The sequence below is a fragment of the Coregonus lavaretus genome (assembly GCF_964263955.1).
Source record: "Coregonus lavaretus genome assembly, chromosome: 23".
Lineage (NCBI taxonomy): Eukaryota > Metazoa > Chordata > Actinopteri > Salmoniformes > Salmonidae > Coregonus > Coregonus lavaretus.
In genome coordinates this window covers 38505950-38522019 of record NC_140010.1, presented here as the reverse complement: position 1 = coordinate 38522019, position 16070 = coordinate 38505950, and the positions used below count along the sequence as shown (strand labels likewise).

General features: G+C 42.7%; 2 protein-coding genes and 1 pseudogene across 3 annotated transcripts in view; 2 read left to right on the top strand and 1 right to left on the bottom strand.

Annotated features, from left to right (window-relative positions):
- Window positions 1-12300, bottom strand: part of LOC311098650 (KN motif and ankyrin repeat domain-containing protein 4-like) — a 38522-nt gene extending 26222 nt beyond the window's left edge. The window contains exon 1 of the mRNA XM_084139186.1: window positions 12209-12300. The gene's annotated coding sequence lies outside the window, so the exon portion shown is untranslated. The remainder of the gene's footprint in view (window positions 1-12208) is intronic.
- On the top strand, window positions 4930-8311 carry LOC311099243 (angiopoietin-related protein 3-like). The gene is made up of 7 exons (XM_084139933.1): window positions 4930-5542; window positions 5879-5989; window positions 6106-6229; window positions 6413-6526; window positions 6639-6734; window positions 6896-7168; window positions 7379-8311. Exons 1-7 carry the CDS (start codon window positions 5027-5029, stop codon window positions 7588-7590), a joined length of 1446 nt encoding a protein of 481 aa, XP_083996059.1. The 5' UTR covers window positions 4930-5026; the 3' UTR covers window positions 7591-8311.
- Window positions 9296-15818, top strand: LOC311150520 (phosphoglucomutase-1-like; annotated as a pseudogene). Its single transcript has 8 exons — window positions 9296-9333; window positions 9686-9897; window positions 12231-12384; window positions 12649-12795; window positions 13116-13241; window positions 14396-14586; window positions 14954-15108; window positions 15569-15818. The product of its transcript is annotated as a phosphoglucomutase-1-like (transcript).
- The last annotated feature ends 252 nt before the right edge of the window (window positions 15819-16070 follow it).

Genomic DNA, 16070 nt, shown 5'->3' with positions numbered 1-16070 from the left:
TGAGGTTATGGACAGGTGTCTTTTATACTGATAACAAGTTCAAACAGGTGCCAATAATACAGGTAACGAGTGGAGGACAGAGGAGCCTCTTAAAGAAGAAGTTACAGGTCTGTGAGAGCCAGAAATCTTGTTTGTTTGTAGGTGACCAAATACTTATTTTCCACCATAATTTGCAAATAAATTCATTAAAAATCCTACAATGTGATTTTCTGGTGTACCTATGATGAAAATTACAGGCCTCTCTCATCTTTTTAAGTGGAAGAACTTGCACAATTGGTGGCTGACTAAATACTTTTTTTCCCCACTGTAAATCTCCCTGTGTTGAATGTCAAGTGATCCCTAAAGCCAGCATTCACTGTGAATAAGATAGGCGTTGTCTCAGGGACAATGATGATGTATTATTTGACCCTGAAAGTTAGACTATGATATTTGTGTTATGAGTTGTTATTCATGAGGGATGAATAAGAACCACATGGTTCCATTGCAATGGTTCTAACAATGGTTCTAAGATGAACTTAGCCTTAAAATGCTTTTAGGAAACCGGCCCTAGGCTCTTTTGCGTGACGGAAATGTTCTCCTGAGTGTTTGTTTGAGCCTACCTGGAGTGCCAGATGGGCTGGGTTTTCACATTTGGGACCATTCCATTGCACCAGACAAGCTCAATATACTATTTGAACATATAATAATAATAATACATTTCATTTGCGAGTAGAGTACATGTTGGATAAAAAAATATGTCACGACAGGCCTGATGGAAACAGCAAATTTGTCGCGAAACTTTCCAAATGTCGACAAAACAAAATACGCTAGACAAGGCGGGATCTTTTTGTGTCTGTAAAATTAATTATGCGAGAAATGGCAGTGGAATCGCCTTTATGCGCAAATATTGATATAATAACCATAATACCGAAGTAAATTTGAAGTTACGCAATGATATGTTGTTTGGTCCTCTCACTACGACTCGGGAAAGCATGCAGTTTATTAAGCTACAGATGAAATAAGTTATGATGAACTTCACAGGGTGGTGAAAGTGCACGGTGATGAGCTTGATGCTCCTGTCCAATAAATATCAAGGGTCTTGTTCTGGTGACATGACGATCGATGCTTGGCTGACGTTTGACATATAACAATTATCCTGCTCTTTTGTCAATAATAATCTCATCATGAATGCTATACCCGCATTGTATCTGTGAGCTGTTGGCTAGAGGGCACGTGCCAAGACCAGAGTAGGCACATTCTCTATATAATGCAACATGTTTTGAGACAAAACCATCAATAGATCTGAAAATGCAATGGAAAACTCATTTAATTTGTATTTTATATTCGGTACATGGGAATTTAACCGCAAAAAATGCATATTGTTTTTATGCCGATTTTAGAATATTCACATTAAAATATGTCGCCAATTGGATGGGAACCTAGCTACTGACCCTTATAAGGAGGTGATCATTTCACCAGAGTTAAGAGATGCAATTGCGAGTTGCCGGTCTGCTCTACACATCACATGGACAGACACATGATAAAGCTAAATGGGGATGTATGACAGCAAGGACAGAAAAAGAGACATCTGTGGTTGGACCTGAAACATGACTGATCAAACATGATTGCTCAAACAGCACATATTGGCTTTGGTTTGTTCCCATGAGCCAACAAACAAGCAATATGTGTCTACTGTAGATTATCATTTGGAAAACTGTTTGACTAGTTGATTATAAAATGCCCCTGTACACTCATATAGCAGGCCAATTTCCTGGCCGCAGACAGTTAAAGGAAAACCAGTTATCGACTGTCAAACTTGTGGCAGATTAAACTTTATCTTACTGAATCTTTAGGCCCAGTGCAGTCAAAATTCTGCTGAAACTAACACTGTAAAAGTGTGAATAAATGTGATCAGTGTTATATCCTGATAGTTGCTGGTTGATAATACATTCTACACAGGACCTTTTACATTTACATTTACATTTTAGTCATTTAGCAGACGCTCTTATCCAGAGCGACTTACAGTTAGTGAATACATATATTATTATATTTTTTATACTGGCCCCCCGTGGGAATCGAACCCACAACCCTGGCGTTGCAAACGCCATGCTCTATCAACTGAGCTACATCCCTGCCGGCCATTCCCTCCCCTACCCTGGACGACGCTGGGCCAATTGTGCGCCGCCCATGAGTCTCCCGGTCGCGGCCGGCTGCGACAGAGCCTGGATTCGAACCAGGATCTCTAGTGGCACAGTTAGCACTGCGATGCAGTGCCTTAGACCATGCAAACCTTTTAATCAGCAGGTTTGCATGGATGGGAGTTTCGGCTTTCAATGGTGACATCACCATACGGTAAATTGGTTAATAGACCAATAACAAAGAGAGTTCAAAACCTCTCTGCCAATAACAGCTAGTTTTCAGTTTCCCCCTCCCCATTTAGACCACTCCCAGACAGTCCTAGCAAAATTCTTGCTTGAGAAATAGTTTTTTATCTAAAAAGCTATTTTTCCCATTTTGATGGAAATCTATTAAACTTCAAATACAAATTAGAGTTTAAAGATCAATTGGTCAAATCAGGTTTTCCTCAACGAGACAATTCTAAAGCCTAATTTACTGTTTACAGAACGCAAGAACACAATAAGCTACGCAAAATGGCTACACTGCATAGTTGCGACGCGTTACAAATTTTGGCAACATTCCACCCTGACTGGAGGCATCCGGTTTTCAAGGATACAGCTAATTCAACCTAGCTTCCTTTGTCGCTAAAAAACGGATGTGGGAACTCCACTCAGGTGTTTCTACGTTAGGTTATTGCATCACTTACGAGAATTTGAGAGATTCCTTTGGTTGGTCAGACGCTGCTTGAGTAAGACCTGTTTGGTCGAAATGCGTTGCAGTAATATAATATGCTGATTTGGTCCTTGTATACTGTATATTTTTTGTAAATATTTGTGTGAATTAGTTCACAGCATCATACTCGTTGCCTTTTTGTATTTTTTGTATTCCTTTGGTTCCACAGTCAAAAGACTACAATAGCCAAAAGACTGTTGGCAACCATGACTTTAGTTATTCTTTTGCCTGTCCTGTTATTTTTATTAAATTTTTTATTACATAGGACAGCCATCTTGCATAGCTAATTGCATTTTTTCCGTTGCGTTCTTACGTAGACTAAAAAATGTGTAGAGGTGCTGACTAACTAAGAGTAAACTGTATAAAATCACATCACTCTGTAGCTCAGCTGGTCCTCTGTAGCTCAGCTGGTAGAGCACGGCGCTTGTAACGCCAAGGTAGTGGGTTCGATCCCCGGGACCACCCATACACAAAAATGTATGCACGCATGACTGTAAGTCGCTTTGGATAAAAGCGTCTGCTAAATGGCATATTACATATTACATATAAAAAAAATAATAATTGCACACTACCCAGCTAGCACATTTGGTTCCTTGGAAGTTGTGGGAACGTATGTTTTTGGTTTCACATTGGTTGTGGGAACAAAGCCATATGTTTCCTGACCGTTAAAATTGAAAGTTTTTTAATTGTTCTGAGAACAGAATTGAAAATGATGCCTGTTCTTGGAACATTTATTTTTAGGTTGCCAGGAGGTTCGGAGAATGTTTTACTCTGGTTCCTTTAAAGTTTTCCTGGGAGGTTTTATTAACGGTTATTTGGAGGTTTTTGAATAACTTCCTTAAAACTTTCACTGAGAATGTTTCAATAATACTTTTAATAACACTGCTAGCTTAGTTTGGGTTAACTGTTTTGAATTCCAAGCACAGATAGGACACATGGAAATTAATTTGCTTAGGCAGTAATCATGCAAACACATTTCTTTTTTATTGTGGCATGGCATCAGTGAGATTAGAAGCTATGATATCTATGATATTCTGTTCTCTATCCATGGAATCAAGCTTTAAGAAACATATGGTTCTCAGAATGTTGTGTGCTAGCTGGGATATCACCACTACTATACATGTAGAAGTATCAGCTGTATCAGTAGGGATGAGTACCCTATTTTGTAGAGTAGACCCAAAAGTAGAAAGGAATGTCCGCAACTCTAATATGCTCCCGTGGTGATTTAAAAGTGGAATACTTTGTGTGGGTTTTCATTGAATTTATGTAAATGTTGAAGCTCATCTGCATTTCCTGTGGCGCAGGACATTTCTCAGCAACAAAATAATGATACAATTAAGATCCTACACCTGTAGGTCATGTTACACAATCAATATAATATGTAAACTGGGTCATCTGGAGTTTACTACAAACTATTACCAGGAACTGGTAATAGTTTGTAAAAAAAAAAAAAAAAAAACAGCCTCATTAGTAACTTTTTCACTGAGAGACAAACAGACCCGCCACTAGAGACCCATGGCCTGATCAGAAAGTTTACTCTAGGTCATTTAGAATCACTTCACTGCACTTCAGTGACATCATTACCTGCGAATGTGAATGTTATGAATGTCTATACAAAGAAACTCAAATCAGATATAATATGTTATGCACAGTTGTTGATAATAGTGCACACTGTTCCAAGTGCAAATATATTTTTGGACTTTGGCCCCATCATTGAGAACCAACAACTATTTATTTGGGCGTCCATGACGATTCACCGACTGGGACACTGATGTGGACATTTTGGAATAGCCATTGTTGGTGGATGCTGATACCAGGCTGGCACACCAGTGTGTTTTGAACTAAACATTCCAATTGATTGCATCACACACAGCTGCCCACTCAGTTCTTTTGTTTAGAATTTCAGAATAGAACACTGAAATAATGGAAATAACTGACACCAGTCATTTCAAACAAAGCCTATACTCATCAAAGGGTTAAGCTCTTTGTAAGCTGGACTCATGGATGCTGCATCCATATTTGCAGAGGCAAATTCAGTTGAGACCAAGTCAGTTAATAATCAACCTCATCCCAGGCAGCCTATATAGTTTCCCAGTTCTGTGTCCTGTGGCGTCTTTTCAAGCGAAGAGGGGACTCAAGTGGCCGGCTGGCCAGCTCACTATCAACACGAGACGGTCTAAAGACAGAAACAAACATCATGAAGCTAACGCTAACCTTTCTGTTCGTCCTTGTGGCTTCTTGGCCCCTGGTCCTCTGCACCAAGGAGGAGCCCATGTCCGAAGACCCTCCCCTCCTTCAGGTTCCCGTCGTCGAAGCCCGCTCCCGCTTCGCCGCTCTTGACGACGTGCGTCTCCTGGCCAACGGTCTCCTCCAGCTCGGCCACAGCCTCAGGGACTTCGTCCACAAGACCAAGGGCCAGATCAATGACATCTTCCAGAAACTCAACATCTTTGACCACTCCTTCAACCAGCTCTCTGTGCTGGCCAGCGAGATCAAGGAGGAAGAGGAGGAGTTGAAGAAGACCACGGTGGTGCTCAAGGCCAACAACGAGGAGATCAAAAGCCTGTCGCTGGAGATCAACTCCAAGGTGGAGAGCATACTGCAGGAGCGTAGCCAGCTTCAGAGCAAGGTGGGCGGGCTGGAGGAGAAATTGAGCAGCCTGTCTCAGGGCCTGGTGCCCACCGATCAGCTGGCTGAGATCAGCGCACTGAAGGTGAGTCACCCCAAACTGACCTTAACCCATGGGGGAAATGCTGTTTTGAGTTGAGCATGGGGTTAAAGCTGATTAACATTCTCACAAAACTCACAAAATATCCATGTAGAATATTGATATGGAAACCAATGGAAAGTTTATGGGGAATTTTCAGACACTTCAACAAACCTCAAGAAGATAAATAGATTAAAGTCACCTTTGGTTCTTTTACATAGTGATTAGCCTACTCCATTTCCTTGAAGAGTAACAGCACAATACTACCAGATAGACATATTGTACCCTATGATAAATAGTAATGTCTGGAGAAATTACCCGGTCCCATCATGTGTCCCTCAGGATGTGATCCACACCCAGGAGAGGAGCATCACTGAGCTGCTGAAGGCTGTGAGAGAGCAGAGTGGCCAGCTTGACCACCAGAGGAGTAAGATGAAGACTCTGGAGGAGAAGGTAGTTACTGCTATTGTACAACAATTGATCTAGCTTGAGCCTTACAGTCTTCCAATCATGACAGCAGGCAAATGACTACATTTTTATAGTACAACACTATTCCTTTGCATTTTTAGCTCACCTATAACCCTTCCATGCAAGAGACCATTGAGAAACCATCTGACAACTTCCAGTCTGTCACGCCGGCCCTCACTGGGTATCTGACCAACACCTCTGCCAATGGCAGCTTAGACATGACAGGTAAGGTGGCTTAAAAGAGTCATGATCATTTGTTAATTTGTACTCCCTTTAGCTGATACTTTGGCAATTTTAGGGGCCCTCCAAAACACAAGGTCCACACAAAACACAATGTTTGAGGGACAACAGGGTTGTTCAGTCACTGCCGAGTGCTGCTGATTGACTGTGTGAGTGGTTATGCCGCAGATCTCCCATCAGACTGCTGTGAGCTATTTACCAGAGGCGAGAGAGCCAGCGGAGTGTACGCCATCAAACCTAACCAATCCGAGCCCTTCATGGTCTACTGCGACATGGATAAAGGTAAGACAGACAATGAGTAGCGCCAATGCAGATCCGTTACTGGACTGAAACATTGTGTACTAATGTATATTTATTGATTTGGGTTCAAGTACTTCCTCTTTCCTTTCTGCAGATGGAGGGGCTACTATAATCCAGAGAAGGAAGGATGGGTCTGTGAATTTCGATCAGAATTGGGAGAAGTATGAAAACGGATTTGGAGACTTTCAAGGTGAGTGATCGAATTGTGAGGTGCAATGTGTATTTTCTCATGGCCAGTGCACCAGACCAGAGTACTCAATTATTAAAGCACTGATGCTGTCATCACCTCACGTGCCTGGGTGTGTGTGTACAACTTCAGCACTGAGCCTTATGGATTTGTCTGTGTTACAGGGGAGTTCTGGCTGGGTCTGAAGAAGGTCCACTCCCTGGCTAGTCAAGGTGACTCTTTTCTGAACATCCAACTGGAGGACTGGAAACAGGGCAAACGCGTCATCGAATACAACTTCTCTCTGGATGGACCAGAGGCCCACTATACTATCCACCTCTCACAGGCATCCGGAAATCTGCCTGATGCAATGAGCAACCACACCGGTATGAAGTTCTCCACCAAGGACCGGGACAATGACAACCTTGAAGACTCACACTGCGCTTACACCTACACAGGTACAGTAGTGGGGACTGGGGAGGACGAAATGTTATGGATGCATGGTTTATCGTAAGGCTCAAGTACAGGGTTTGTTCTGAATAAAAGTATTTATTGAAAGATTTTTATCTAATTTATGAAGCATACGATTTAATGGAACATTAGATTGAATGGAGTCTGCTGTTTTTCACACCAGCATCAAGTTGAACTAATCTTACGGGCTTTTGCAGGTGGCTGGTGGTTCAACGCTTGTGGAGACACCAATCTGAATGGGAGATACATCCACGTGAGACCCAAGGGACGGTTCGAGCGTAGGAGGGGAATCCATTGGAAGCCCACCAGAGGGGCCTCCTATTCCCTGCGATGCACCCAGATCTCTATTCGCTCCACCCCCACCGCTACCGCCACCTCAACCTCCTCAGAAACGGGCAACTTCCGCTGAGAACAAACACAAGACCTATGGACAGAAACAAGACCTTGACCAACCTTTGGCAAAGATACATGTGACTGACAGTCCCTGACAACAAGGCCTTAAGGAGATTTAGGAGATTTGGGAGGCCAGTTTAGTCAGGTTTCTTCTGTCGACTGCACAGTGGGACCAAGTTGATTAAATAGGACTCTGAATCTATATCTCTAAGTCACTGTTTGTCTTATAACTAGTCTAAAAAGTATTGCTTCTCCTCTTCAGCATTAAAGGCTTTGGGACACAAGGAACCAAATGAATTGTCAAAAAATGTTACACTCAGTTTAGCGTAATTGATCGATAACATCCTCCTATTGTTACATGCATTGGAGGAATCCTATAGAGTTCTTGTTTAAGCAACTGTATTTCACACTGTAAACTATGAATTAATGGTGGGCGGTATTCATACATGATATCTGCACACAAACCTCGTAAATATGCTAAACGTACATCATTCTTTCATGTCAATGGGAGACTTGCACGAAAATGTGTGTTAAAAGTGCAGATCTTAAGTCTGAATACAACCAGGTATGAAGTGGTGAGGAATTGGATGGACAGCACACAGGCATCCACCTTAATGACAGCAGTTTTCACCAGGATCTTAGTCACATTGACTCTCAGCATATCTGTACTGTAAATACTGTATTTTTGTTACTTATCACATTTTTACAGTTCTGGAAAATAAATCATATTTATGACACTACTGGTGTGGTTCTGGATAATTACCCTCAAAAGACTACAACAGTATTTCGACTGCAACAAAATAATTTGATTTCTAATTAGCTACTTAGCAAAAACATGGTTATCCAGTTGAAAGATTGAAATGTCTATATGCCCTTCTATAGCCGTTAGTAGCTATACCTGTAAATATACAGTACCCTAAAACCCCTCTCTATTCAAGCTTTCCACAGTGTATTATTACTACTCAAATAAAATGGACTTATCAGAGGCTATGGGAGGGATGGGAGTATCATGATTGGCAGAATATGTTTAGCCTAGGTACCAGTCTATTTAGCTAACATTCCTCTCCTTGTACTTCGTGTCATGTTTCGCTATGGCACAGAGTAACTGGAGTGGAATGGTAGCTAAACAGACTGGTGCCCAGGCTAGAACAAGTTGGCCCCTTTATGTAAACAGAGGGATGGCCTTCAGTGAGTGTATGACAACATAGTGAGTGTCTGACAGGTACCTTTGATCTTCCCCTGTAGACACTGTTCAGCCTTGACCTGAAAAATATCCGATATCTCACCGGCCTCTGATGAAATCAGGCCTACAATTGATATTTTCTTACCAAGCTAATGAGTGGACACAATGTGACAGCAGAGGACTACAGCACTAGTAGTTTTTCCCAAAATAGTGCACCTGGTCAGCTTTCAACTGGAAATATTGTTTTGTCTAACTGGAGGGTTGAAAGACTTTAGGTAGGTCACAACCCCATAATGTTGGGGATGCTGCACTAGCAAAACAACATCCTACATTAGTATGAGGCAGGATTGCATTCTACTCTCAGAGAAGAAGTTGACCCTTCACACTGGTCTGGGATAGTATTACCACCACATCTCAAGCATCAGCAAGTAAATGAAAATCAAAACTGACCCTGAATCAGTGCTTAGGGCATCTCTTACTGGAGACAACATCCTCCTCTCAACCATCATTGTCAGCATAGCTGCAGAGCCTAAACTACATGGCACTCCCACCTACTGCCTGGAAGGACCACACAGGGTCTGCTGCAGCCCTGACAGTGATCCCCTAGCACATGTGCAAACTAAGGAGCGTCTTTAGTTACCATCGGCCTCTGCACACACATTAGACCGCCTGGTTATTTTTGGACCCATAACTACCCTCTACCCGCCTGTGAAATACTGGGAGTGGCTAAGATTCTTCCCTCCCGTTACCCCTGTACACCATTTTAACTGTCAGGGGATCACATCTACACAACAGGTTACCCCTCTTGTTTTATGTTTTGTTTTTGTAGCACATTGAAACAATGGATGATAGTCTACTGGATAAGAGCGTCTGCTAAATGACTAAAATGTAAATGTAAATGTACTGCAAGTTCTGACTCTACCCATAGCCCCTTACCCAGACCAGGTAGTGGTGGTCTGAGAAAGAAGGTGTTCGTCTTCCTGTCCAAAAGGAACTACCTTCAGAACTTCGTCCAGAGTATATATTCCTCCATCGATCTGCTAGACCGCCAGGGGTCCACAATGGTAGTTGGGGGAGATGGACGCTACTTCAATCAAACCTGCCATCAAGGTCATTGTTCAGATGGCAGCTGCGAACGGGGTCAGTGTTATCCGTCACTGTAACCTGTCATTATGTGGGCGACTGTGTATCAGTGTCACCTTTTCCAAATCACTGGTTGGTGGTGTTACCTATTTTATACACGTGGCCTATCCAGGGCATGCAAACATTAGCAATGGATTAAAGGAGTCTGAAAATATGCCAGGAGGAAGTGATCGAATTAACAGCTGGTTGTTTTATATCTTTGAATCACATACCGTTTTAAGAAAGACTGTCTATATATGCCACGTTTATTACAATTGTTGAATACTTATTCTAAATTGGTCTGGAAAGCAAACTTTCTTAACTGAGGACTCACTGTCTTCAAATATTGTCCCAGTGCCAGCACTAATGTGGCCCCCGAGGTGCTGGGTCATAAATTAGAGAACCTTGGATGCTTTTGCAGATGGGGGGATGTTTAGGGGGATTAAAATGAAGTTACACATGATGACACCTGCACCTAATGTGTTTCTATGGCCACTCTAAGTATAACCACCAGCAACCATAGCTTATGGACTTCTCATGTTAAAATCCAGAAGTAAATATGGAATCAAATGAAATCTACAGTGGGGGAAAAAAGTATTTAGTCAGCCACCAATTGTGAAAGTTCTCCCACTTAAAAAGATGAGAGAGGCCTGTAATTTTCATCATAGGTACACGTCAACTATGACATACAAATTGAGATATTTTTTTCCAGAAAATCACATTGTAGGATTTTTAATGAATTTATTTGCAAATTATGGTGGAAAATAAGTATTTGGTCACCTACAAACAAGCAAGATTTCTGGCTCTCACAGACCTGTAACTTCTTCTTTAAGAGGCTCCTCTGTCCTTCACTCGTTACCTGTATTAATGGCACCTGTTTGAACTTGTTATCAGTATAAAAGACACCTGTCCACAACCTCAAACAGTCACACTCCAAACTCCACTATGGCCAAGACCAAAGAGCTGTCAAAGGACACCAGAAACAAAATTGTAGACCTGCACCAGGCTGGGAAGACTGAATCTGCAATAGGTAAGCAGCTTGGTTTGAAGAAATCAACTGTGGGAGCAATTATTAGGAAATGGAAGACATACAAGACCACTGATAATCTCCCTCGATCTGGGGCTCCACGCAAGATCTCACCCCGTGGGGTTAAAATGATCACAAGAACGGTGAGCAAAAATCCCAGAACCACACGGGGGGACCTAGTGAATGACCTGCAGAGAGCTGGGACCAAAGTAACAAAGCCTACCATCAGTAACACACTACGCCGCCAGGGACTCAAATCCTGCAGTGCCAGACGTGTCCCCCTGCTTAAGTCAGTACATGTCCAGGCCCGTCTGAAGTTTGCTAGAGTGCATTTGGATGATCCAGAAGAGGATTGGGAGAATGTCATATGGTCAGATGAAACCAAAATATAACTTTTTGGTAAAAACTCAACTCGTCGTGTTTGGAGGACAAAGAATGCTGAGTTGCATCCAAAGAACACCATACCTACTGTGAAACATGGGGGTGGAAACATCATGCTTTGGGGCTGTTTTTCTGCAAAGGGACCAGGACGACTGATCCGTGTAAAGGAAAGAATTAATGGGGCAATGTATCGTGAGATTTTGAGTGAAAACCTCCTTCCATCAGCAAGGGCATTGAAGATGAAACGTGGCTGGGTCTTTCAGCATGACAATGATCCCAAACACACTGCCCGGGCAACGAAGGAGTGGCTTCGTAAGAAGCATTTCAAGGTCCTGGAGTGGCCTAGCCAGTCTCCAGATCTCAACCCCATAGAAAATCTTTGGAGGGAGTTGAAAGTCTGTGTTGCCCAGCGACAGCCCCAAAACATCACTGCTCTAGAGGAGATCTACATGGAGAAATGGGCCAAAATACCAGCAACAGTGTGTGAAAACCTTGTGAAGACTTACAGAAAACGTTTGACCTGTGTCATTGCCAACAAAGGGTATATAACAAAGTATTGAGAAACTTTTGTTATTGACCAAATACTTATTTTCCACCATAATTTGAAAATAAATTCATTAAAAATCCTACAATGTGATTTTCTGGATTTTCTTTTCTCATTTTGTCTGTCATAGTTGACGTGTACCTATGATGAAAATTACAGGCCTCTCTCATCTTTTTAAGTGGGAGAACTTGCACAATTGGTGGCTGACTAAATACTTTTTTCCCCACTGTATACCATCCACGTGAGGCTTTCAGTCATAAAACGTGTTCAACTCCAAGCCATAGTGGCTTGTTTAAAAAGAACTGCTAAAGTGTGTAACCACAACAGACACGCTAACCTGAAAGTCAACTTTACAACACCCCTGCCAAAACACACACCTGACCTGTGTCATCTTGGCAGGTTAGCCGGCTCGTGATTGGTCATCATGGGATCATGTCCACGCCAGCGGTTTCCAGAAAGTACAAGGCCATCGGCGGTATCGTCCTCACAGCCAGTCACAACCCTGGGGGACCCGAAGGAGACTTTGGCATCAAGTTCAACACTGCTAATGCAGGTACTGTAACTGGAGAACAGGGAACAGGAGGAAAGGGTGTTAGCCAAGAGTGTTATAAGATGAGGTAGAGACATTTCACAAGTATCATGCTCAGTGATGCAGATTTTTGACACATTTTATACAATTTCAGTCTATATTAACAATTGAAAAGACTAGAGCAGCACAATTAAGATCAACACAAATGAGTGCCCTTGTGTAACACAAGACATGTGTATTCAGTGGATACTACACTATTAAGTCTTGCTTCTGTTTGACCCAATCCAGGCCCAGCCCAGGAGGCGATCACCAACAAAATCTTCCAGATCAGCAGAACCATAGAGGAGTATGCCATCTGCCCAGAACTCCGGGTAGACTTGGCTACCCTGAGCAAACAGATGTTTGACCTGGAGAACTAGTTCAAACCCTTCACAGGTGAGCACAAACACATCGCTCATAACCTGACAGGAGAACTGGAGAAGTAAACTAGTACTGAATGTTTGGTTCCTTGTTGGCTCTTTTAGAGAAGGCAATAGAGAAAACTCACATAATTCAATAAAACCTGCACTATAAAAAACATGACAGTCCAAGTTTGCAGTGCAAGATCAATGTGACTTTTTAACAGCACAGGTTCTGGTTTGACTTAATCTGACCACTGAACACTGCTCCTATTTTTATTCTTTGAACTGTTTCCCTACTTTGTTTACTGAGATGTACAACTGAAGGGATTCTTTGTCTCGCCACAATGGAGATAGTGGACTCGGTAGAGTCAGTAGAGTCTTCTGCCAACATGCTGAGGAACATCTTTGACTTTGCTGCACTGAAGGAGCTGCTGTCTGGGGAGAACCACATCAAGATCCGGCTAGATGCCATGCATGGAGGTTGGTAATCTAACGTGCCAGACTTCACAGCTACGACGCGACGTGTAGTTGGAGTATATGCAGTATTCAGAGACACACTCGCCTGGTTCTGCAAGATTAGGAGGTAAGAAGAAGGCTGCTCTATTCAGATGTACATTACAGCAAAACCTATACTATAGTTATGCTGTTTTCACGAGTGCAGATGTTGGTATATAGCTTAGGTTTCATATAATCTCACACAGTGCCACAGTAAAGATGAGCAGAGCACGATTTGTGAGAGCAGAAGCCCAGTCGAGAATTCAGCTGTTGTATCTCATTATCTGTTACATGATCCAGTCTTTCAGGAGAGAGGGGTTACAGAAACTGTCTGCTACAGAGGGGATGAGGTTTCTAAACTCAAGCTGTTCCTAACCTTTTCCAGGAGCTCCCCTGTGATAACACTGAAACCAAAGGCGGGACCCCCCTTCGCACAGGAAAGCCGGTGTCCTTAGACTGCCAAATTGCAGAAGATCTTGACATGAATGGAATTTTAACAAGGTTCCACGTTCATGCCTACTCCCTCTCTCCAATAAGAAGTTCATGCCTTTGAGCAATCAGTCAGTCAACCCAAGGATGTGGCCATGTTGAACTGACTTCAAAGCTTCTGAAAATGAAGGATCAAAGTTATAATGATGACGAGTAATTGGATACTCTGGTATCTAAAATGTGGGCTAACAGGTGCACTTGGCAAATGTTTTCACGGGACTGGGGTCAGGGTCAAAATCGTTAAATAATCCATTAAGAAAAAGGATACTCTTTCAATAAATATTTCCTTCCAATTCTCAATAATCTCTATCATTATGGTTTCCCAAATGTCTGCATTACAGTGTCAATCTATCACTATTTAACTCTCAAATTCTTTGCCATGTCTTCGCCATAACCACCATAACCCACTTACAGAATCCCATACCTTGACCCTGATCCTCTACTCTGTCAAAGATTGAGATTTCCCTAATTCTAGTCTCTTTCAACAGCCACACTATAAATCAGGCACTTGTCTAATTCAAATTCTCTATTTCTCTAATCCTGTCTCTTGGACCCCATGGCACATCAAACTGTTCATTATTAAACCAGACTCTATCCCTCTTTCCATCCCTCCCTCCCTCCTCTCTCTCTGTACCTCTGTACCTTCTCAGTGATGGGTCCCTATGTTAAGGGGATACTGTGTGAGGAGCTGGGCTCCCCTGCAGACTCCGCCATTAACTGTGTCCTCCTGCAAGACTTTGGGGGCCAGCACCCTGACCCCAACCTCACCTACGCAGCGGACCTGGTTGAGACCATGAGGGGTGGCCAGTACGATTTTGGAGCTGCCTTTGATGGTGACCGTGTGCGTGCTAAATCAACCAATAATTTTACTGTCTTCATAATAATTATAATCATTTGAAGTAATCATCTTACATTTGTGAATTTCTCATTTATATATATTTTTTAACTAGAACCCCCCCCCCCCCCCCCCCCAAAAGAAATATCAGTAATTTAACAGGCAATGCTGACACAACTGCAAATCTACTGAGAAACCTCATCCAAGACAATTAAGGAAATAATAAATAGTCAAGCATCCCAGACAGACTGAAGACTACTATCACAACTTTAGGGTTATGGGTTGGATGCTTTGAATTGTATTTAGATAAATCACCCTGCTGCTAAACCCTCTCTCTTGTCGCCTGACCTCTAACCCCTGCCTGGTTTCCTAGGACCGTAACATGATCCTTGGTAAGCATGGCTTTTTCGTCAACCCCTCAGACTCGGTGGCTGTCATCGCTGCCAATGTCTTCAGCATCCCTTACTTCCAGCACACAGGGGTGAGAGGCTACGCCCGCAGCATGCCCACCAGCACTGCCCTGGACAAGTAAGGTCTCAGCCTGGCATTATCCAATGAGAAAATGAGCCATTGACCATTACTGCATTTCATCCTGTCTCAATGAACGAATGATAATGAACTTGAATATTGAATGATGTGTGCAGAATGATCATAAACTGTAATCATATATGATAACCAAAACAACAAAATGACTATATCCCCCATTTCTCTGTATTTCGTAGTGTGGCCATTTTCACTGACTTTCTCAGGGAGATGTAGTGAGGCAGGCAAGTGCTCAAGTCTGAGTGAAACCTTGAGTTGTATAACATGCTGAAAATCAAATCAAGCTGAAAAAGAGACATTATGAAATGAAAGAAAGTGGCAGAAAGTGGCAGTGTGATTCTCTTTTACACAATGACAGAGGGGTTGGCCTCAGAAAGATGAAACACATGAGCAATGTAGCCAAAGCTTCTCATCTTCTAATCTTCTGCTGTGCTGCCTTGGGCAGGTATGACTATGAGGAAGTCGACCTGGAAGCAGCCGTTCAGATGATGGAGGATCTGGAGCTGATGATGCTGGAGAAGGCCTTTATGGGCCAGAGGTTCGCTGTGGGGGAGAAGCTCTACCAGGTGGAGAAGGCAGACAACTTTGAATACACTGATCCCATAGACGGGTGCATCTGCAGAAACCAAGTGAAGAATGGAGGCGGCTATTTCGGCGTGGACGCAGAATTGGTCCTGCATGTCACTTTGGACTAATAGGATATATGAATAATAGCAACTTCCTTAGCTACTGTAGGAGTCCTTAATCTTAATCTCCTCGCTCTCTGAGGATAATATTCACAGATGGCTCCCGGATCATCTACAGGCTCAGTGGAACAGGGAGTATGGACGCAACAGTTCAGGTCTATATTGACAGCTAAGAGAAAGACCCTGACAAGATCTTCCAAGACCCACAGGTAAGTCTTACACCAGGCAAAATATGATTCAGAGATTAGATCTCACTGACCA